Genomic DNA, 23,549 nt, shown 5'->3' on the forward strand with positions numbered 1-23,549 from the left:
GGTAAATCTGCATTTATAATAGCTGGGAGTTTGGGGTGTTTTTTGGTGTTTTTTTTTAGGGGGCTCGGGGGGGGGGGGGGGAGGGGGGTGTGGAAGTGGTGCCTTCGTATCCTCTTTTGTTCTTTTACACAGTGGCCTGAATTTGGAACAGTTCGGGGAATGGATTATCAATTACTCTTCGTTATGCCATGTCAACCCTTAATGTGGGAGCGCCGCGCCTCAATTCACGATAAAAAATTTATGGCCGCCCGGTCCATTTATGTAGTTCTCCGCCAGGTCTCTCAATAGGCAGGTTACGAGCCTAGTGTCCTAGTGGCCCATCAGGCCGGAGCTCATACCGGTTTCCGCAACGTGAAGTGACAACGAGTATTTTTTACTCCACCCGAATGGGATGCTATTCCATCGCAGGGTTACCTCCCTTCACGAAAAGCTAAAGATTGACTGGTAATCATTTTTACACCTGGGTAAGGAAAGGGACTCTGGGAGTTGAGAGGCTTTCCAAAGAACTTAACGCATTGTCCCCCAAAAGCTCTATCCAGGACTGTTTGGTCCAGAGTCCAGCGCAGTGACCATTATTAGGCCATCACGCTCCCCCACCGTGTAAGAAAGTGCAAAAATCTGGTTGTATAAGCCCTGGGGTTGTACAGTTTGGTACGAAATGTGGGCTTTTAAATGTGGTAGGTCTTATATCCGTGGTTGGGGTGCGGTGGCTTAAAGCGAAATTAAAAAACTTCTTGTTTTCTGAAAAACGTTTTTATAAACTGATTTGAATTACATTAATGAATTAAAGGGACAGTGTCACCAAGATTTAATAAAATTTAAAACTCTCAAGACGGTAACCTGGTAGGAAAAAAGTGGCCTTAAACTTTGACAGTTGACTTGGAAGAAATATATGGGCCTTGAATTGGGAGGGCTTATGAGAGAAAAGGATAAAAAGGGGAATTTCACAGAATCTGCTCAACAGCGTACTCTCGAGCAGCTTTCATTTATCTGCCCACTGTCTTTTTCTCTCTCCAGGTTTTAGTAAGGCCAGACCGCTATGAGTGGATTTACAATTCATATTAACACTTTTTAGAGATTTTAAAATCCCGGTTCGAGCTTTTGGGGGATATTGCGTTCAGTTCTTCGGAAAGCCTCTGTACTATCATACCGTATTTACTCGAATAAGCGCCGCCCCCGAATAAGCGCCGCATTTCGGACAAAAAAGTTAATAAGCGCCGCCCCCAGCGCCGCAGTCCCGATGCGGCGCTTATTCAAGGAAATCTGTTTAACTAGAAACAGAACTACAAAGCAACTCTTAAACAAACTTGGACATTTCTTTCCATCAAAAGCGACGTTCTGCAGTTCAAAGTGCTTGTTTTACCGCTCATTTTTCTATTGAACATTCTTCAGTACAATCTTCAGCAAGAGACGACTTTTGGCAATCAGGGGACCCTATTTTAATAAATGTAAAGGATTAGATTCTTTGTGGCGTCAAACTTTTTAATAAGCGCCGCCCTCGAATAAGCGCCGCACTGGAGGCGTAAAAAATGTAATAAGCGCCGCGGCGCTTATTCGAGTAATTACGGTAGTCCCTTTCTTCACCTAGGTCGGCTTTAATAAAAAAAAAAAGTCCGAGATAACAAAAACAGCCAAGTTCTCACCTGCTTTTTTTTTGTAAAAAATCTGAACGAAAAACATTTGTATCTTTTAACTTGCCCTAAAAAGATTTGATTCGAAATTCATTTCAAATAAATGAGGAAAATGTGTTAGCTTCACTGTTATTATGTTGTTCTTGCCGCGAGTAAGCCACCCCTTCTTCGAACACGATAATTACTGATGACACAAACGTAAAGCCATGTTCATTTCAAAATCAGCTCGCATTATGCTTATTAACAGATGAGCTCTTTTTTTCAACATTCAGAACACTGTGTCAGAGATCTAAAGAGGATTCGGAGGCATCACTCCCCCCCCCCCCCCTCCCCCCGCCTTCCTACAACAATACCAAAAAAAAACCCAAACTCCCAGCTATTATAAATGCAGATTTACCGCTAGAAGCCGAGTATTTTTTAGCCGCGTCAGTCAATAATAAACCGGTATTTCTATGCATAAATGCTTCTGAAACAAACTTCCGTGTCTCTCGTGCTTAGAAATGGACTTTAATAACTCTGATCATTCATTGATTTTTATCTGATCGCCAAATGAATAAACTTAATTAACACATTTAAAAGTCCACATTTCGTACTAAACTGTACAACCCCAGGGCTTATACAAGCAGATTTTTGCACTTTCTTACACGGTTGGGGAGCGTGATGGCCTAATAATGGTCACTGCGCTGGACTCTGGACCAAACAGTCCTGGATAGAGCTTTTGGGGGACAATGCGTTAAGTTCTTTGGAAAGCCTCTCTACTCCCAGAGTCCCTTTCCTTACTCAGGTGTAAAAATGATTACCAGTCAATCTTTAGCTTTTCGGGAAGGGAGGTAACCCTGCGATGGAATAGCATCCCATTTGGGTGGAGTAAAAAATACTCGTTGTCGCTTCACGTTGCGGAAACCGGTATGAGCTCCGGCCTGATGGGCCACTAGGCTCGTAACCTGCCTATTGAGAGACCTGGCGGAGAACTACATAAATGGACCGGGCGGCCATAAATTTTTTATCGTGAATTGAGGCGCGGCGCTCCCACATTAAGGGTTGACATGGCATAACGAAGAGTAATTGATAATCCATTCCCCGAACTGTTCCAAATTCAGGCCACTGTGTAAAAGAACAAAAGAGGATACGAAGGCACCACACCCCAAGCTCCCAGCTATTATAAATGCAGATTTACAGCTCAAAAATAAACCGGTATTTCTATGCATAAATGCTTCTGAAACAAACTTCCGTGTCTATCGTGCTTAGAAATGGACTTTAATAACTCTGATCATTCATTGATTTTTATCTGATCGCCAAATGTATAAACTTAATTAACGGAGCTCGAGCGCAATCTATAAATACACGTCAAGCTCAAACGATGTTCATTTCACAGCAGTTAGAATTTACTCGAGCTTCTGTATCTCTTCGACTTTCATTGCTGATAACGAGCATTCTGCCTGGAGACACAAAACTTCGTTTGGCCAAAAGGTAGGCGAAAAGATTTAGAGGAATCTTTAAGCGTAAAATAGTTAAAGATAGGCACTTTAAGAATTCCTTAATTTGCATATTTGTGAAAACAGCCAGATAACACGAACAGGTTATATGTCTGACAGGTATTTTCACTAAAACCGTTCTATGACATTCTTGCTTTCCTAGTAATTTTTAAAGAAAAAGTAAGAATGACCCTGTTACGGAATGGGCAATTTCTTAAACAGTGATTTGGGAAATGCGAGCAACAGAAGTTCTTGAGAAACGAATATTGAATAACAACAGCGTATAATCTCGACAACAAATAAAATAAAGTTGCCGACATAAAAATTTGGAGAAACGATCGTACGCTCAAAAATCGCCATATCTTTGGCAAAGATCTTGTATTTGTTTAAGATAAGCAAAGAATACATGGAAACTGCTTATTATAAACGACTGTAACCCTTTCATGTTTCTCCCGATTATTTGCTATTAAATGAGCTGATCTGCTGAAATGGCGCTGAAATGGCCAATTTACTAGAGGTTCCATAATTTTTTATTCTTAACGGTTACATTTCCCCAATTTTTTTATTAATGGAATCAATTCACCAATGAACAAGCTTTGTTCATGGTAAATGGCTAGTTCTAAATCGAGATAACAGTGGAGTTATTAGCCTTTCATTTTGTAGTAAATTTGAGACTGTTCAAAACATCGTTAACATACCTTCGAACTTCTTGGCCGTTGATCATCCAAACTCAACATTTGCCGAATCTATTTTGATATATAGAAAGAAGAAAGATAGTTCTTTATAACTATACCAAGTATGATCGAGAAACTGTGACGGCAGGTTCAGTGTCGAAGTAACAAGAACACCTTCGATCCGCCATGTTGGCGGGCCGTCACGGACGCTTCAAATCGGCCTTCTCGATATTTTCCAAAATAAAAAGAATTGAAACTTTTTAATATCCATTTGGTAGTTAGGACCCTAAGACAAGACTGCATGCCAAATTTCAGCGAAATCGGTGAGGTACGGTGTCCGACCAAAGTTCGAATCTTATAGACTATGACAATTAAACTTTTGAGTGTACATTCTTATTTTAATCGATGAATTAATCTGGTCTTCACCGTTTGCAAACGTCTTGCAGGTTGTTCTCTTGCTTTCTGTTATCATTTTTCAGTTTTTGATAATCACCAAAATTATACTAAAACAATTATTTGCCTCAGGCTCCGTGATTATTGTTGAATAATCCCAACGACTTCGTCTCGAGGATTAAAAGCCAAGTAATTCCTTAGTGTCGGAGGCAAGTGGTAAATGATAAAATGTCTACCATTAGCCACCTTTACTGCGTGGAGCGTTGACTAGTCAGAAAGCGAAATATCGTATAGCGGTTTGATTTAACGTTTACGTACCTTAACTTTCCCAGTTTCTTTGTAATAAAACCATTCACCTTCATGTCTACTAAATGCCAGTCGATAAGTTCTGACATATGACGATATGCGATGTCTGCCTTGTGAGGCGACTGCGGTGACGATCCTGACTTGTCCTAAGTTGATTTGTAAGGTGACTTCTTCTTGACCTAAAATACAAAATAGACATTTATTTCAAATTCGAAACTAATACAGTGGCGGATAAAGGAGATGGGCCCGGGGTGGGGGGCACCTTATTTTTAGGCCAAATAGAGGCCCCCTTATCTGAAGGTCTGAATCCACCACTGTGATATTGGGAAGTTCAACTAAAAATTTATTAAAAAAGGAACCAACAATGCACCCTTTTTTTATGAGAACATTTTTAAGCTGAAGTAAGCTGGGTATATTTACAATTTCCACGAGTTTCACGTTGAAGACAAGAATCAAAAGTCACTTTCAGACACAAATCGTCGTAAAATTATGAACGTTCAGCTTGAGCCCAAAAATAGAAATTTTTGTGTAATATTATGAGAACTTCTTGGTACAGTTTTCTACTGTAATCAGTAGTACACGGAGTAACACCAAGGACTCGTCAATGACCAGTAACTAACAGCTCAGTGTAGTAATTGTTGAATCTTCTTATGGCTGATTGTGATACATACACCTAAATACTAGTAATATTATTTCTTAAATTTTATTATTTTCTTCATATTGTATAAAGTTCCGATCGGTGTGCAGAATGTCATGCTGTTCATTTACCATCAAGAACTCAGTTTTTTATTCTTTGTACCATGCTCATAAAAGCGAGAAAAATCAGTATATCTTTCTCAAAAGAAAAAAAAAATATTGGATCTTGCGATGTCAATATTAACCACTGTAAACGTACCTCCAACAAACTGATTTCCTCCATAGTTCAATCTTGTATTAAAGATATTATGTTGGACATTTGAATTAATGTTTTGTTTGGGTATAGAGAAGTCCTCCATTCCCAGAGGTTGAAAGTAGGCTGCAGTCACGAAGAACAAAACAAATAAAATAACATTAACATGTTCAGTTTTTAAAAAAGACCTAACAGCACGAAAAATTACTGAGACATATTTATGTTACGTTTTAAAATAACTAATACGCGACCGTCTAATAGATTGTTTTAAAACACAAAGCTTTGCGTCAAAGATTGCCAAACTTATTTTCCTACAGCTTGATCGATTTTTGAATTTGTATTATCTTTTTTTTCAAACTTATATTTTCTTTAGATTAAATTTAACATCTGAGGAATCACCTTTGCAGCCGTAAATTTCAACTCTTATGCAAATTCTGTTGAACCAGTTGACAGGACGAAAACGCACATAGCGTGCAATCACAGGGTTCCTCAAATTGTGAGTGACAACACCAGAGGTATCACTGTTTCCGGAGAAGACCTACAAATAATTAATACAACAATTAAACGGATACCTTAAAATAATACCAAGATTACTAGACAATCAGAACATTTCCATAACCTTTATCAAAGGGTCGTGACATACACATACAGCTGACAAACGATGATCTCAACACGTTGACCTAAAACAATTTTTAGCTCCAGTTTATCGTAACACAATAAACAAAGGGCACTCTCCAGTCTTAAACAACACCAGTCGAGGATTCAACTTGTTCTGTGTATTACGTTGCGAGATCCAAAGCTAACCCCTTTAGAACCCTCACAGGTCCAGGAGAGATGAATTGGCAAGGAATCTGAAGATGCAATGCAATGAAGGTACCTAAAGAGAAAAAATTGCATAAAGGGGCATCACGTGAACATTTCGAACATTTAGTACTCAACTCACCTTAGCCTTGCCGTCCTCTGTGTAGTTCCACCAGTCCATCATATCTTGTCGGAACTGCATCGTGTAACTAGTGACCCAGGCATCCGGCGTAATACAACCGGGTACAGGGTATTTCCCTTGGGTTGCTACACGTTTGACGTGGTGCAAGTGTTGTAAATCTACTTGCAAGTATTGATTCTCGCTGTTTTTCTGTGAATACACAAGAAAAATCGTCAAATCACCGATTTAATGATGCCAGGAGAAGGCGATGGTCAAATCCACTTACGTTTAGCAGAAAGGTTAGAAGGGTTAGGTTCATTTGAATTTTTTACATTAAAGGGGTTATTAACGTGTTTACTTACTCCTGCACACCAGGCTCCTTCTCCCAGCTGACTGTGTAACCTGGCAAGCCAGGGTTCATAATTTACTCGCAGAGCGCTTGAAGCTGTAATGACTTCGTCCGATATTTGGCCATTCTCCATTCCCAAGGGATCACTGCAGTCTTGTATCACAATACAACAACACAAGAAAGAGAAGACATGTTTCAGGTTAAATCCGTTTCCGACCTAGATAAATCTGCTTTAACCTGAAGATTACACTTTTAAAATAACATGAAATAACTTAAATTAATTAAAAGGAAGTCCAATAGATTGTTATCTTCAGGTTGAAACAGATTTAACTAGGCTGGAAACAGATTTAACCTGAAAACCGATTTAACTTGCAACAGATATATGTCCGACACTTTTAGTTAGTTTTATATTGAGGGGGGCAAAGGGTTTATGCGTGACACGTGAAAAGGGCAAAAATTAGTCCGTGACGCGTGAAAATAGGGCAAAAATTAGACCGTGACGCGTGAAAAATAGTTAGAAAAGAAACGTGATCCGTGATTTCTGCTGTTTCAAGTATACGTGACACGTGAATTTGGTTAAAACTTGTGCGTGAAACGGGATCACGAACTCCCCTTTGGTACCCTCTATATTTAGTTGTGACACTCATGATAAATTAAAGTTTTGATTATTGTACAAAAATTGTTAGGTTTTCATACCTTAGCTTAACATTGGGGTAAAATAATTAGATACCATGATTTAATTAACAGATACGTTTTGAAGTAATCGCGGTAGAGAAAGCGTCAAACAAACCATCAGTTCTTATTGTATCATTATGATCTACCTTCCTTAGAAAACACCTCCAATCTTAAGCAAGGATGGTTCATCCAGGCTGTCGGGTAAATACGTAGATATCGAGCACGAAGATTATACTTGATGTTTACTTTAACCACAGTATGACGATAAGTGTTGCCTTTAAAAACCTTAAATGAATATGAAATATAATGTCATCAATTTGAACCTTTTCCTTAAATCAGGCCCTCAAATAAGGAAAGGCAACAGATTGTACAGACGATAGACCATATAACCGCTTTTCAAATTAAACTTGCCATCCGTGCCATTTGTGTTTAGAAAATATGGTTGATATGATCATAGTTAAAAGATTACATTTACGTCATTTAATAAACACACTGGGTTAATTGGCACGGAAAGGCAGAGTCGGGGACCTTGGGGTGGGTCACTGACAAACCAAATGCGAATGAAGAACCCGACCGGCTCCAGGCCGCCCGGCTAAGAAGGAATGTGTTGGTGTGACTTAGGTGTAACAGTCCTCACAATTATTTCAGAAGGAGAGCGACAAGTCTATTCAGGTTACTGCATGGACAGTGGAGAAAAAAATGTTTTCTATCCCGCTATTGAAAGTTTGAAAATAAACTTTGGTATCGCATACCCCCCATTCAAGTGTCATATTTTTTTACCTTTAAGACTCCTCCCTCTGTATACTGCTTCCAAAATATTCCATCAAGACTTGAGCTTATGGTGAATTCCCTGACGTACTTGTCCTCGGAAGAATGGGATTGAATGGCAATCGCTTGAAAAACTTTGACAACTTTGAAATCCAGTTGTAGAAACTGAATCTTGTTTTTATCATTGCTGTCTGCACACCACGATGATTCAGGGGACTCGTCGTTTATCTTAAGACTTCCTTGCCATGGCGTTAAAATAGATCCATCGTATGTAAAAATGTTGGGATGTCCAACATTTCCGGTCATATTAGAAGCGTCTATAGATCTTGTGCAAACTGCAAGTGAAAAACCGTTTCGTGATGATAGTAGTTTTGGTTTCTTTTCCTTACAAAAGAACGGCATTGTTTTGGATTCGATGTGAACTATTTACACAGTTGGGGCTACTATCCAATCAGGAGAACGCTCGTTACCACAATCGTTATCGTTCTGTGATCCGGAAGCTAACATAATAATAATAATAATAATAATAATAATAATAATAATAATAATAATAATAATAATAATAATAATAATAATCCTTCGGGTCTGCGCCAGGGATCGAGACCTTTGGCCGCCTCCAAAATCGAAAGTCCGCGATTCATGGACTTACTGTCAAATCTGACAAATCTGATTGGCTGAAACTGTTAGATAGAGTACTCTGCGCAAGCTCACTAATTGGAACCAATCAGAGGTCTCGATCCCTAAAAGAGACGAGATAGATCGTGGGCTCTGGGACGAGAATGTTTGCCTGCCCGAACCTAACTAAATTTACAAGTTTAAAAAATAAATAAAAATATCTTAAAATATATATGTATATATTTGTGAACTAATTATTTTGGCAGTAAAGACAGCATAAGGCCTTAAAAGAACCTCCATCCCACCTGACCTAAGTTCAATTGCACTAACACAGTAGCGCAAAACATCAATAATTCTAAGTTATCCCTTAACGGTGACCTGTGCCGACTGCGCGTTAATTATAATTAAAAGGAACGTTTTCATAGTCCAATCGGTAGGCGTTTGCCTTACGTAGATGTAATTCAGTTTGCCGATCATGCACAGATTAAATGTGCATTAATTAAACGAAGAGGAATGATAACCTGCCATTCCTCTTAAAAAATGCCAACCTTCACATCCGTACACTTCGACGCGCATCCTTCGTCTTCCAAACCACTCTTTAGGCCAGAAACGCACGAAACGTGCGGTGACATTCTGCTTCAGGAAATGCTTTGTTACTGTGTTGGTAAGGGGAGTACTTGTAAAAACCTAAAATAAAAAGAATATATATTTTGTAGAAAACATGTGTGGACACGATTTTTATTCACATACAAGATCTTGGTGACATTTCACCTGTCCTACTGCAAAAGATTATATGGTAAGACACTTGTTGACCTAGTTTGTCTGGTAAGACAGAAATATTATTTTTAGTACATTACAGGAAAATGCCTAGATTGGGGTTGGGCGATAGGATTACACTATCACTCTGGAAAATACTGGTAAAAGAACACTTCTCCAACATTATGACGCCTTACTTCCAAAGGCTCTGGTAAACAATGAGGCTCAATAGCCAATTGACAGAAGTAACAAACTTTAGCACTGTTGTGGAAGAAATTAAAGAATTAGGCTGCTGTAACTTAAGATTGTAGATTGTTGTCGGGCCTGCTTCAAAATCAAGTTTGTCTAGCTGCTGAGAGAGAAACGTCTGTGCGTCACGACCTGCGACCAAATACTTTCTCGTCCAACCTTCCCATGCACGTAACGTTAAATCAAATCTTTACCCTGACTTCACCGTCCTCTCTGTAGTCAAACCAATGCAAACCATCACTTGAAAAGGACAACTGGAACTTCACTACAGCCATCTTGTTGATCTGGTCTGCTTGAGTTGCCACAGCAGTGATAACGTGATCTGTTATGCCAACTGTGATCTGGAGAAAAGAGTTCCGATCTGTTCTTTCTCCCATCCATGCCTGTGTTGACAGGAAGAGCCTACCTCTGTAAGAGTGATAACTATTCCATTTGGATGTACTTAGGATCGACGAGTCCGGAATGTGATAGTCTTCCATGCCAAGAGCAGCAGAACAAGCTAAAGATTAAAAATAAAACAAAAAGATCATGACGATGATAACGAGTTTCATTTTATGCTTTATTGAGTCACGTAAGCATGATTACATACCGTAAAATTCCGAAGCCCTGGACTAATGCAACTTCGTAAGGTGTTTTGGGTGGGCTAATAAGCGGAAGGACTTATATCCGGGGGCCCTTTTAAGCGGAATAAAAAAACCGTTTCGAAACGTCATAATAAAACAAAATTCAGCCCTGTTCATTATTTTCATCCAGCAACGGGGGGCTTATAACCGGAGTTTTTGTTTTGTTTCCAGGCAGATGCCATGGGCCTTTAACCAGAGAGGCTTATAAGCGGGTGGGGGGCTTATAACAGGAATTTTACGGTATATCTCAAATAATATCATAGGTTACAAATTACTCCTTAATTTTGGCGCGAAATTTTAACGTTAATTTAAAATTTCACATGTGAAATTATAAAATTGCCATGGCAACGAAGTTAGCCGCAAGATGGCGTCCGGAATAAAAGATGTTTTAAAACTTAAACTTTTAAACATATTTCAAAACGTCAAAACGACTTCAAGATCGGTGAGGGTAAAAGGCGGAATGAGTTTGCGGAATGGCATGTGGCATGACTTGCGGAATGGCATAATTATGCGGAATGTAATTTACGCGGAATGACTCATTGACATAAATTTTACTGAAGAGCGCGCCAATTTTTAAAGAGCAGCCGCTTTATTAAATACTGCGGGCTTAATGATGACAATCGATTGAAGATAGCATAGAGTCGTATGATGTTCTTCACGGATTCTACGAAAATATTTCGGCGGCTAGTGTTTCCCCAATGCTAAGGATTTCCCATTCTGTGGACGGTTTATCGCTTTTAGTCAAAAGATAAAAACAGCGACGAAAAAGCATCCGACCGTAGATCTTTATACGAACCGAAAAATGCCTCGGGTACATCTTTGTATTATAATATCCCGGCATAGCTAATCGAACGTTCGAAAATCGAACTCAATCAAACTCAATCGAACTCAATCCATGGATTGAGTTCGATTGAGTTCGGCAATCGAACGAAATCGAACACCAGACTTTCAGTGAGTTCGATTTCCGAACAAATCGAACTCAATCGAACAAATCGAACCCAATCGAACCCAATCAATCAGATTGGGTTCGATTGAGTTCGGTAACCGAACTAATTCGAACACAATTAAATGGATTGCGCTCGATTGGCTCTGGTAAACCTATACATACAAAGCAAGCCCGTCGAAAGCAGGTTTTTCTTGCGTTTTTTTAAGGTTTATTCAATAACAGAAACCCCTGTCCGCAGTTAACCCTTTAAGTCCTAGCCACGCATATGTGCGTGGAAAATACCAGCAGTGATTGAAAAAACTCTAGCTTTTACATATCTGGGCACATGATAGTAATGACTGCTTTTTATGGCAAAGTGATAATTTTCATAGCTTTAAAAGCCAACTAACTGACTAAAACTCTTGATTTCTGTTGCATATGGTTGTTTGTTCAGCAGCAAATCTGAAAATGCCCGTTTTCTACGTAACAGGACAACAACAAAAAACACACATCTTTGCCTCCATTTTTTTTAATGAAAAAATAATTCTGACTTCAAAAATATACATTTGCAGCAAACTTCAACCCTATTCCCTTCCGTTCACCAAGGAAATTTCCCATCAATCATTCAGCAGACTCAGCAATTACTATTCGATTAGAGCTATGCTTGCAAACCTGTAATTTCCTCGTTGCTGACCGAAAGGGATGCTTGGGAAAAACAGTCATGGCGACGGCATGAAAGGCTTCCTACCTTTATTCCATATATTTTTTATAAGTGTCGAGCCACCCAATCCTGCCGGCAAAATGTTGCACCGATTGCATTCTTTGGAAGTCAGAACTCGTCCAAAATGCCTTGGCAGGTCTTGGAATCCACCCACAGAACGGCCAGAGAGACAACTTTACCAATGAACCGCCATCTTTCGATTCGAATATTTCTGGCGTTCCAATCAAGACAAAATCATCTCTCACCTCTGGTTTCTTTCAGATGCTGGCCTCTACCCACCATTCTAGCTTAATGATGCCAGCCTGGGGGCTTCTGCAGTGGAAAATGACTCGAAAAAACACTTAAAAACGAAATATTCGCCAGATTCGAGCCCGTATGCTCGCTCAACAAGAAAGAAACGGTTGAATGCTGACGTCACAATAAAACTTTGAGCCATCAGTGTTTTGAAACAGCACACATTTTTACTTGAGCTTCTTATATGCAATCACGAAATTCGACAGATTAGTTTAAGCCCAGAAAACTGCTTAAAAAATACCAGAACCTTAGGATTCTAAGGGTTATGGAGAACAATAGGGGTCACGTGACCAGGACGTACGACACCACGGAGTGAAAGCTAGGGTTATGCTTAACCCATAATAGTGTCTGGATTAGGGTTGAAGGTTAAAGGCTTATGGGTTAAGGTTAGGGATGAGTTGTTGGGGTTAAGGTTTGATTTAGGCTTAGGGTGGCAGTTTGGGCCTGGGTAAGTCACGTGACAAGCACTCCTGTCACACTGCATCACATTAAATGAAGTAATTGTAGCCTAATGACTGTGTTAGGCCTAAGTAAAGTTTCTGGGCAAGCTACAGTTTCAAATTATTTACTCATCTTGTTTCAATTCTGTGCTGTGGTCTGATAATAAAGGTTTGAGGGCTAGTGCCATTCACCCCCCCCCCCCCTAACTTCTTGCTATGTGTTCAAGTTAACACAAACATTTGCAGAGGGACTAGTATTGATGAGCCTTGCATGTCTGAAGAGTCTCCGAGTTCGAAAGACGAATTGACTAAAAAAGAGTATTTTCGTTTAAGAGAACAGAACAAAACAGAACAAAAATATCGTTATTCCCGCTTGCGTATTCAATACTTATTGCACCATTTCCTTTTTAAAAACATCTTACTGTCGTGATAGAAAGGATAAATAGTAAATGCAACAGTAAAATTATTTTTTTCCTCAGGTAAAAATTAAAGTAAATGATCAGATGTTTGTGTAGATTGATTTCTTGGGTGTCAAGGGTTATCTTGTCCCGCGGCGCTCTTTAGCCTGCGTGGCCGGCGTTCAAAGGGGAAGGAGAACGGGAGTTTGAGCGCGAAGCGCGAGGTGCAAGGAGAGAGCGCGAACTCCCCCTTCTCCTTCCCCTTTGAACGCCGGCCACGCAGGCTACGCGCTCTTATGATTGTACTGCTTGTCTTTTGTGGCAAAAAAGAGAGCGGATTGAATTCCCTGGTACCTCGGTTTATTTCGTTGGCATCTGTTCCCGGTTCTCTTGAATCTCACATAAACATCTTCTGTCGAGTTATCGAAGCATTTACAGGCCACAGGGAAGAAACTAGTTCACGTTGAATCGGGTTGAAGGTGACCTAATTATCCGCGCTCGTTTGCAATTCGGAATGCACGGCCTTTCTCTCCGATTTTCTTTAACACATCGAAAACTTCGCCATCCTTGACGTCAAAGCGGCATTCCTGGTAGCCTTCTACTACGCATTTGAAGCTTACAACCCACAGAGCATCTGAAGCCATTTCTGCGACCACGTGCTAAACTCCGGGCTGAAGTAACTCGAGCTTCCAAGATCTGATTATAGATTTTCAACGCCGGTTTTACAAAAATCAAGAGTTCGAAAATCGAACGTTCGATTGAGTTCGATTGAATATTTTTTCTTTTCGGTGAGTTCGATTTGGTTCGATTGCCGAACTCAATCGAACTCAATCCATGAATTGAGTTCGATTGAGTTCGATTGAGTTCGATTGAAATTTAGTTCGATTGGGTTCGATTTGCTATGCCGGGTATAATATTCATGTAGCGGTTATTAATACTGTATAAGTTAAACAAAACATCGAGACAGAAAGTCGAGTTTTGGCGGATGTCATCTCATAGTCCGGCGGATAAGTGAAAGTATTGTGCACTTTATGATAAAAGCATGAAACTTGGCACACTAATACAATAAATCATGATGAACATTTCAAAGATTATAGGCATCCTGGATGTGACCTTTTTCAGGGGGGAGGGTACTTTTTCAAAATGGCCGCCAACCAGATTTTTTGTTAAGACAACATGGAACAAAGCGACGTGGTACAACGTCAAATTATTATTTTTATGATATTTACTTATTGATCTAACACCAAAGATAAGAAATATGGTATCAAAATTTCTTTTAAAGTGTCTTACAGAATTTGAGCGGTCATTTCTTGGCTAAAATTACATATGCAAATTAATGATTTCATTTCACTCATATCAAATGAACCCCGAGATTTACTTTATGACTGTTATGAAGCTAAGCTCATAAGCGATACAATGATTTCCACCCACAAGCTAGGGTCCCTGACATTCGTAGCGCTGCACCGTCTTCTGCAACGTTTGGCACATCCACTCACTGAGGAGGAGGCGACGACTGGTTTTCATGTTAAAAAAACACTTCAAGGTCAGCATCGCGCACTAGACTGGTGATACGTAATGTTGAAAACAAATGCCAGTACAACCTCATGCATGGTCTGTAGCTACTGTTGTGTGCGGGGTTTTGCTTTATCGACATGCCACTAGAAAACTCAAATTATTCTATCCTATAACTGAGTCGAGTTGTGCGTTCTACTCAGTTTCTGCTGTTAAAGAGCTTGTTGCACTGGTGTTCGCTAAGATCTTTCAAATTACGGACAGAATCGATGACTGCTACACTCATTACCTTCTGAATACCAAGAACTAAGAGATCACTGCTGGTTTAAGAATGGATTGTCCATATTGTCCATTGTTTATTTTTTAAAAATCCTGGCCATCTCTGTTCCAGACACCATCCATCTCAGTAGTACCGATGCAGTAAGCCCCACTTCTCCTCCATTTCTTTTCATGAAGGCATTGTTCTGTTCATGGCCTTTATCTAAAGCTATCCTAGTGAAAGGACACTATTAACGGTGAACTTCGCCTTTCAAAATGCTTCCAGTATTCTGTGGTGCTTGTGTTTATCGCAAAGCATAACCATGCCTCACGCAGGTGAATGGCACTGGCACATGTGTAGTTGTAGTGGTCTAGAGAATTTTACAGCCTCTACATACAAAAGAAAGTTGCTGGTACGACCAACTCGACGCTCAGCACATTAAGCTGCCAGAAATGTTTTTTTTGGACTTTGAAGGGCTCTTTTTTTGCACCATTCTTCAAACGATGTACCGCTACATTCTGGCCACTCAACGTACGATGCCTGTCGAAGCCTATACAGAGCGCAAGCTATAATCTGGTGTGCTCGGGCGGTTATCTTAACATGCACCGCTTTCAGGAAAAAATTCGACGTTCCCTAACCGCTATTTCACCTTGTACTAGTGCTGACATCTAGCTACTGCCATCAGAAAAATCTCCATGTGATTTTAGCAATGCTTTCTTGTTGTGTTGGCCAGGCAGCATTTCTATGAATGAATCTTTCCCATATGTTTCTGGCCACATCTACTGGATTTGCTTCGCAATCGTGAATAGTATATAGGTTGATCAAATGTGATCATTCATGTAGGGGTTTTCCAAGGATTAAGAACAGCCACAGCCTCTTTCACCACATTCATGGAATGAGGACTCATCGCCATTGACTTCGAGTCATTCGGGAAAAAAGGAAAAAGGGAACTGACTGCTGCAAGGCCATGACCTGGGGTATTTGCTGGTTGTTGTCTTCTTTAGTGGTATGCACCCCAAAATACATTCAAGTCCTTATCACTCGCACTGTCATAATTACCATCGATAATCTTGCTGAGGTGATCGGACCTGTCATTGTCTTCTGCTACAGCATTCGTTATTCATTAGACTGCAGCTGGGCTGTTTCAGTCCACAAACTTTTAGAACAGGAGGCTTTTTCTTTGTGACAGTCGGCTACCAGTACAAGTGTGTAGCTGACAGGTCTTGCCAGACCTGGAGATAGAAATGCATGATTGTTCTGATCTGTGCCACGATTTCAGTGTTGGGTTACTGAAACAGTGTTATGCCTGTCCCATGGAAGGATCCATGTGCACTAGTTGCTGTCGGATCATGGTCAATATTATCGACTGCTGATGTCGTAAACACACCAATGGTTAGTATAGACGGGCAAACTGTTGCAGCTGTCTTGAAGTGGCTAATAGCAACCTTCAGATTTGACTTCGAGTACGAGATCGAGTACGAGTATGACTTTGGAATTTCGACACTATTGTATCCCTCAAACTATAACTCTTCCGTGTTGCTGACTAACACATAAATAAACGTTAAGAATAAAATTGGTGTGATAAGTGACTATAGGAGGCAAACGAATTTGGTTTGAAAACTCGTAATCGTACTCAATCTCGCACTCGTAATCTAATCTGAAGGTCGCTAATGACAGAGTTTTCAAGGTCTGCAGACAACACGTTCATATGAAACAGACAATCTCAGCCTGTAAAGTGTATCCACTAGATCTTTTGATCTTGTCAGACTTGAGTGTACTATTAAATGCACCTAGAAATAATGGCAGTCAGTGGCGTCTCCCGTTGTTCGAAATGCCTGGTGTTCGAAGAGGGTTGTTGACGCCGGAGCTCACAACTGTTTTACAGTATAAATAATTGTGAATGAAGAGACATAGCAAGTTGTGACAAGTAGCTTTGTGATTGATGTTACTCCGATTGAAGCACCGAATTTTCCTGACAACCTCTGTGAATGAACCAGTGATGCGCATGAGGCACGATCTTAGAGATTTTCCGACGTTTTCATTAGCCACAAACAGCAAATTTCTATCCCTCCAATTGAGACAAATTGGTGAAATTTTTTTAGCATACACGTTTGTACATAGAATGATCTACTGAGGAGTCCCATCCAAGCTGATACACTCTATCAGCGTAAGCAGCTTGTATATATGAAGTAAGTTCAGCAAAAACAGTAAAGAAAAACAAACATATGGGAGCAAGATACTATTACAAAATCAGTGTGAAAAAATTCTTTTCAAAAATATAATTTGCATAAAGCCCAAAATGACAACAATTTTCCCAAAACATTTAAAAATTTCCATTTTTGTACAATTTTCTAAATTCTGGACTTTCTTTAATAAATGATCAACCTTAAAAACATTAATTAAACCTTTCAGTAAGTAATTTGGCAATATGCTCTCATAATAAAGATTCTGGCTGGCGGCCATTTTGAAAAATACCCCTTCCCCCCCCGGAAAAGATCATATCCAGATTGCCTATAATCTTTAAAATATTCCTCATGACTTATAATATTAGTGTGCCAAGTTTTATGCTTTTATCATAAAGTGCACGATTAGTCCCTAAAATGACACTTATCCACTGGACTATCAGCCTCAGTAAGTACAGGGTATAAAGCAGAAAGATTACGAACACTACGGCGTATTTGTTTCATTAGAAGTCTTCTAGCCCTGCTTTTCGTTAGTCTCCTTCGCAGCCGCCCGGGCTGAAATGACGCAACGCTCCCGGTTTGGCTCGAGTGCCGGGCTGCAAAGGAGACTAGTTTTTCGCCTGCCATTATGAAGACTATATAAACTCAGTGGAAGACTTGAACATTAACTTAAAATAGCGGCAACCGACCGCCGATCGAGTAGAGCGAAACTTTCATATAGTGACTATAGTCACTGCACGGTAAAAACAAGCTATCGTATTTCAAATCTAGCTCGCATTGCAGATTCTGCAGATTTACCGATAAGGCAGATAAGGAATCCGGCGAGTAATTATCACTGCCTACTTGTCATTGTAAATACTTGGCTTTCTCTTAGGAAAAGAAAATCATTCGCTAAACATACACTTTATTTTACCGCAAAGATCACGAGACGCACATCGATAAAATCCACTGCGGTGTAAATAGTGTCACACCAGCGGAGAAGCCGTGTCACGATCTTGTTCATCGCTGTAATAAAAAGCTAGAAATGTACCAAAAGTAGTCGTCTTCAATGAAACCACTAGCTTTTTCCCACCCCTAGCAAGTTTTGATTTAAAAAGAAACGATTCCTGGAACAAGGCAGTGACACGGTCACACATTATTTCGCGGGCGACTAACAACACGTCACTTGCTTTCATTTATTTAAATGCATTGTCTTTTTAAAAACTTCACTTCAAATGGGTTGAACTTGACAGTTGTGTGTCTTGCCTTGAAGTACGTAGCTTTAGAACGAATATCGTTCTGCATTTTGAGGCAAATAGACGAGAGTTTTCATTCACGTTCTCACACTGTACTCAGCCAACGCCAGCTAGTCGATAATTCAAGTCCTCGGAAGCGTCACGGCAAATAGCGAAAATAATTTCTCTGCTTCTGTTCGGCGTAAATCAGTGATTTGAACGGTGAAATGATCTTTACAACGATGTTCTATAGAAGTTCCTCGTCCATACTGCTCAGTCCTTGATTTTTTGAGCCAGCAGTATTTAACAAGGCGGCTTCTCTTTTAAAATTTGGCGCGCTTTTTAGTATAATTTATGTCAATGAATCATTCCGCGTAAATTACATTCCGCATAATTATGCCATTCCGCAACTCATGCCACATACCATTCCGAAAACTCATTCCGCCTTTTACCCTCACCGCTTCAAGATTTAAGCCAATTACATAAATGGCATCAAGCGGATTTTTGAGCGTTTTACACGAGGGCCGTTTTCAGTTCATTCAAGACGAACTATGGTCATAGTGTGAGAAATAATTGACATTTGATTCATCTTTGAAACTTTTTGTCAACGGCAAAAAGGAATCTCTGAAAAGTGATATTCAAAGACAAAAATCCTTGCGAACTTAAGCAAAATGTATGCTTTCAACTTTCAAAGCTTAGAGTTCGCGATGCAATGTACCAGTCAAAAAGGCACCTAAGATTGCAACCGTAATTTCTCACCTATGATTGATTACCCATACTAATCTAACTCTGACAATCAACCAGGATATAATGCATATGTTATTGCATTGTTATTACATATTTTAATACGGTTCCTTACCTCTGCATCCAAATATTTCTACTCGCATACAAGTCCATCCAGACCAAGTAACTGGTAGAAACCTTAAATGCCGTGAAATGATTCTCTTGAGGAGCGTATGTCGTACAACTTGATTGCTTTGTGAATTCCCATCAAAGATCTACGAAAAAAGACGAAAGTTATTCTATTTTAATTTTTTCTATTCAGATAACTGGCCTAAACGCAATCGTGGAAAAATTGCCACGTTGCGAGAAAAGAAGCACTGTGACACTTTTTCAAGAAAAAAATTTCCTTAAATTGACAATATTTGTAAATATGTTAGCCCCAGTTGGAAATGTTTAAATTAAGGGGTTTTTAAAGTTTGTTAATGACCACGCTCACCTTTGGAGAATTTCCATCTTCAACATAATTTATCCAAGTCATTTGACCGTCAGTAAAGGATAGGCTATAGTTTGTTACCCAAGCTCGAAAACGAATAGCCCATTCAGAGACTTCATATTTGCCTTGAGTAGCCACGCCCGTTATGATATGCGTCTGGGCAAGGTCAACCTGCAGATACTGGGCACCATCATTTTCAAGTGCGCACCAGGCTCCCTCGCCCTCTCTACTGTAGAGTCGTGCCAGCCAAGGTTCATGGTCTACATCGTACCATGATGAAGCTGAAAATGCCTCATTCGGAACCAAACCTCGCTCCACACCAATAGGATGGGCGCATTCTGGAAATTACATGCACCAATGTTATCACCAGGGTTATCAACCACAATGATAGCAACAACAACAACAACTTTATTTCTATAATCATCGAGCAGCTGATCAATGATTAGCTGGTAGCAACCGTTAACCAGGGAAAGTAAATCAAAAGAAAAACTCAAGTGCTACACGAACACGAAACCTTTCCTGAAAAAAATACAATTTAACTACCACAGTTACTCCATTACGTAATTTTTTATACTACAATGAGCTACACTACTGATGGAAAAAAAATTCACAAAACACTGAATTGAAATAGATGGTTGACTTATTACTAGAGTATTGCCCATGCCAACCAGAAAGTTCAGTCTTATTATTATTGTTATTATTTTGGGAAAGTCTAATGCAAATAGGATCTAGATCTCTTCACCAAAATAGTACGGGAGTTAAAGCGGCAAGCGCCGTTCTTGAAATAACAACCTTATGACTAGTTAAAAATGGAGAATGCGCCGTCCGTTTAGAGGAATAGCGGAATAATTTTTTGCCCGCATGTCTCGAGAATTTCAATGAACAAGGAATGATTATCCTGAGTCGAGAGTAAGTTGACCAGAGATGGACATTTCGCCAGCTAATTCTCCCCTCAATGGTTGATCTAAATAACTTAACTTTTCACTACTCACCTTCACAACCGTATATTTCTATTCTCATACAAATCTCTTCATTCCATGCTTCAGGACGAAATCTCAAAAATCTGGCTGTCACGTGTTTATACAGTGAAACTTCCTTTACTGTGTTTTGATCTGTATTACCTTCAAGACTCTGCCAAGTATGTAAATGCATTATTAAGTAAGTGCGAGCGCGTACTACAAAGTATAAAATATAAACTATACTTGAAAATTGTAAATGTCAAATGAAGAGAGCTAGTATAGACTTTATAGATCGGTTTACGATAATCACGTTCAACACCAATCTTGTACTAGTAGTCTGCCATTCAACTGTTCGTCAAAAATGGCGGCGAGTAAGCCGGCTCTGGAAACCTAGCTGCAAAGGTCGATCGTACTCGTACTGCCATGTAAAGGTCCCAAATCTTCATCACCACGCGCAAATAACTATCACCCGACTCGTATCTTCAGCAAACCCTCGGCTCTGTGCCGTCGTTTAGTCAACCATTTATAAGATATTGATATTAATAGTCCAATATTAATGGTCAAAGAGATTCTTGTGTAAATGCAGTTAATGTAAACATTAGACGCTATCCGAAGAGAAATAAACTGCATGGTTAAAATATGAAACAGGAGACGTTCTGTATTTTGGAGGTAGTTACCTATGCACGTTTTGATCATGTTTTTTCGACTTATCGTGTAAATGTTTCCCTTATGCACCCTACTGCTGTATTAAATCAAAGCTTAACCCACAGATTTAATCAAATATCCTAACCATTGACTTGCTTTCGTCTAGTGCATTCCTCCAAAATATTCCATCTAAACTGTAAGCCAGTCCGTAACTTGTAACCCAGAATGTACTGACAGGGTGGCCCTGAGTAGCTACACGGGACACTGTCCGAGCCCTTCCTAAGTCTACTTGAAGATATTGTTCGTTGTCATTTTCCTCTGCGCACCAAGCAGCCCGAGCATTATTAAGGCGACTTTTACTGGGAACTTTTTCTGGTCCGTCGTCACTTGAGGCAGTGAAATGCAGGTCTAGTAGGTCGCCGTTTTCCGCACCAAGTGGGTCTTGACAAACAGCTGTGGATATTCCAGATTAGATCTTTTACATAAATAAAACTGGCGTAGGCTAGACTGTTGATATAAACTACAGTGTACATGTTTACACAGGTTTAATTGTTACTGTTTGATGAATTAAATCCGTGATGTATTTTGACATCTTTTAGATCTCTATATTTTGGTTTACTCCATGCATTCGTTATATCGGTTTTGGGCGTCATGCAAATGATAACTTCCATAATAACGGTCGTGGCACATCACAGCGGGAAAATATTTTAAGTAGAACGAGTTTAGAGCAACCTTAACTTTTGAAAATTTAAGGTGGCTCTGAATCCTCCATATTTTTTAAACCGAGCAAAACGTTTTTCAAAGTGCATGGAGGTTATCGAACTCGTTTTTAGATTATGAGCACATTACACTAAAATTAAGAATGTTTTTACAGATTAAATTGTTTCTATGGTAACCTGGTATTTAACGAAAATGATTTTAACCTACACTTCAACAATGTTTGGGTATTTGTTGGATATCATTTTTGAACCATCAACTAATTAAAAATGCTACTACTGAGTCATCAACGTAAGTGCTGGAAACTTGGGAGCGTAGCCAAGGCAGGCTTATGCAAACTGAGTGTTCTGGGGCGTGTAAATTAATCAGAAAGTTGTATTAAACATTGAGGTACGTACCCTTTCCGCCATACACCTCAACTCTCAAGGCGGGAAAACCGACATATGTCTCCGGAAAAAAGCGAATAAGCATTGCTGTGATGTTGTGACGGAGATAATTTTTAACAACAGTGTTCACATCATTATTGCCAGGAAACACCTAAAAGCCAAACAAAACCCGAACATCGGACATGGATTAGCGCCTAAATTACAGTTATCGTATTGCCATATTTTATGCTATCGCAAAGTTTTGAAATTATCTCCTGAAACTAAACATAAAAGAGATGCAAGTTCATGTTTCTGTGATAAAGTCTATCCCATTTTCTCGCGTTATTTTTCATCAAACTTACCTGAACCTTGCCATCATCAGTATAATCCATCCACTCATCTCCCCATGCACTGAACCTCAATTTGTACGTCAATACCCAGGCTTTTACATCTCCTTTATCATGCCCCTGAGTTGCTACAGCTGTGATGATACTAAGCTGTCTTCCTATGGAAATTTGTAAGAACGTCCCCGGTTCCCGATCCCGTTCGACGGATAGCCATGCCTTTCCAATGTTATTGAGTCGACCATATTGAGCAAACAGATTGTAACTATTGCCTGAGGCTGTTAAATATTCGTCTTGGATGATACTGCTATTTTCCACCCCTAACGCTTCTGAAAAAGCTGTGAAAATTTAATTCATCAGTAAAGAACACTGTTAATGGATACAGCGTTTTCAAAAACACATTGTCGTGGTTTCGTTTAGAAATACGGTTAAATATGCGGTTAGAGATGAACTGCTGGTGGTAACATGCAGAAACTTAAAGAACTCTTTCTTCAAGTAATGGTAGGTTCAAGCGTTTTTATCACTGTAACCCAACCAAGTAATTGGCCAGAGTGAAGTACTTTAACACGGCCATGAACACAACACGAGGAAACCTGCAGAGTTTGTACTCTCGACTTTTCGATCTCAGGTCGATTATTGTCTCGAGGCCCCGTTTACACGGGTCCGGACAAATTTTTGCACGGACGAATTTTGTACCTGGACCGCCTGTTTACATGGATCCGTGCAAATTTTGTTACAAATTGCAGTGGTGTTTACACGGAACCGTGCAAATTTTAGACCAGTCGCGGCATTTGAATGGCTTTTTTACGTCTCTGTTGTGATTGGTTATCGCTAATATTTTAAGCCAATCATGTTGCAGCTAATGCAGCACGCGGCAAATCAAACATGGCGGCAGAAGCGGCAGACAAGAACTTTAAGTGATCTGATGAAGAAAATAATTAGACTACAAAGCAAGAAAAGCAGGGAAAGGAGTTGATTGGGAAACGGTCAGGAGCAAGTACGAAGACGTAACCAAAATGTTTTTGGAAAAGT

The 23,549-nt window shown here is 39.7% G+C and overlaps 1 protein-coding gene across 1 annotated transcript in view; it reads right to left on the minus strand.

Moving 5' to 3' along the window:
* Positions 1-23,549, minus strand: part of LOC144643068 (uncharacterized) — a 58,420-nt gene that overhangs the window by 29,876 nt on the left and 4,995 nt on the right. Inside the window, exons 6-20 of the mRNA XM_078502208.1 lie at positions 22,536-22,855; positions 22,207-22,345; positions 21,237-21,544; positions 20,480-20,618; positions 19,491-19,825; positions 19,131-19,269; positions 9,897-10,201; positions 9,246-9,384; positions 8,095-8,417; positions 7,461-7,599; positions 6,653-6,792; positions 6,312-6,500; positions 5,768-5,906; positions 5,375-5,494; positions 4,492-4,658 (exon numbers count right to left, since the gene is read on the minus strand). Coding sequence (XP_078358334.1) covers positions 4,492-4,658; positions 5,375-5,494; positions 5,768-5,906; positions 6,312-6,500; positions 6,653-6,792; positions 7,461-7,599; positions 8,095-8,417; positions 9,246-9,384; positions 9,897-10,201; positions 19,131-19,269; positions 19,491-19,825; positions 20,480-20,618; positions 21,237-21,544; positions 22,207-22,345; positions 22,536-22,855 — 3,041 coding nt within the window. The remainder of the gene's footprint in view (positions 1-4,491; positions 4,659-5,374; positions 5,495-5,767; positions 5,907-6,311; positions 6,501-6,652; positions 6,793-7,460; positions 7,600-8,094; positions 8,418-9,245; positions 9,385-9,896; positions 10,202-19,130; positions 19,270-19,490; positions 19,826-20,479; positions 20,619-21,236; positions 21,545-22,206; positions 22,346-22,535; positions 22,856-23,549) is intronic.

Source organism: Oculina patagonica, chromosome 2, assembly GCF_052425735.1.
Source record: "Oculina patagonica isolate OP01 chromosome 2, crgOcupat, whole genome shotgun sequence".
NCBI classification, from domain to species: domain Eukaryota; kingdom Metazoa; phylum Cnidaria; class Anthozoa; order Scleractinia; family Oculinidae; genus Oculina; species Oculina patagonica.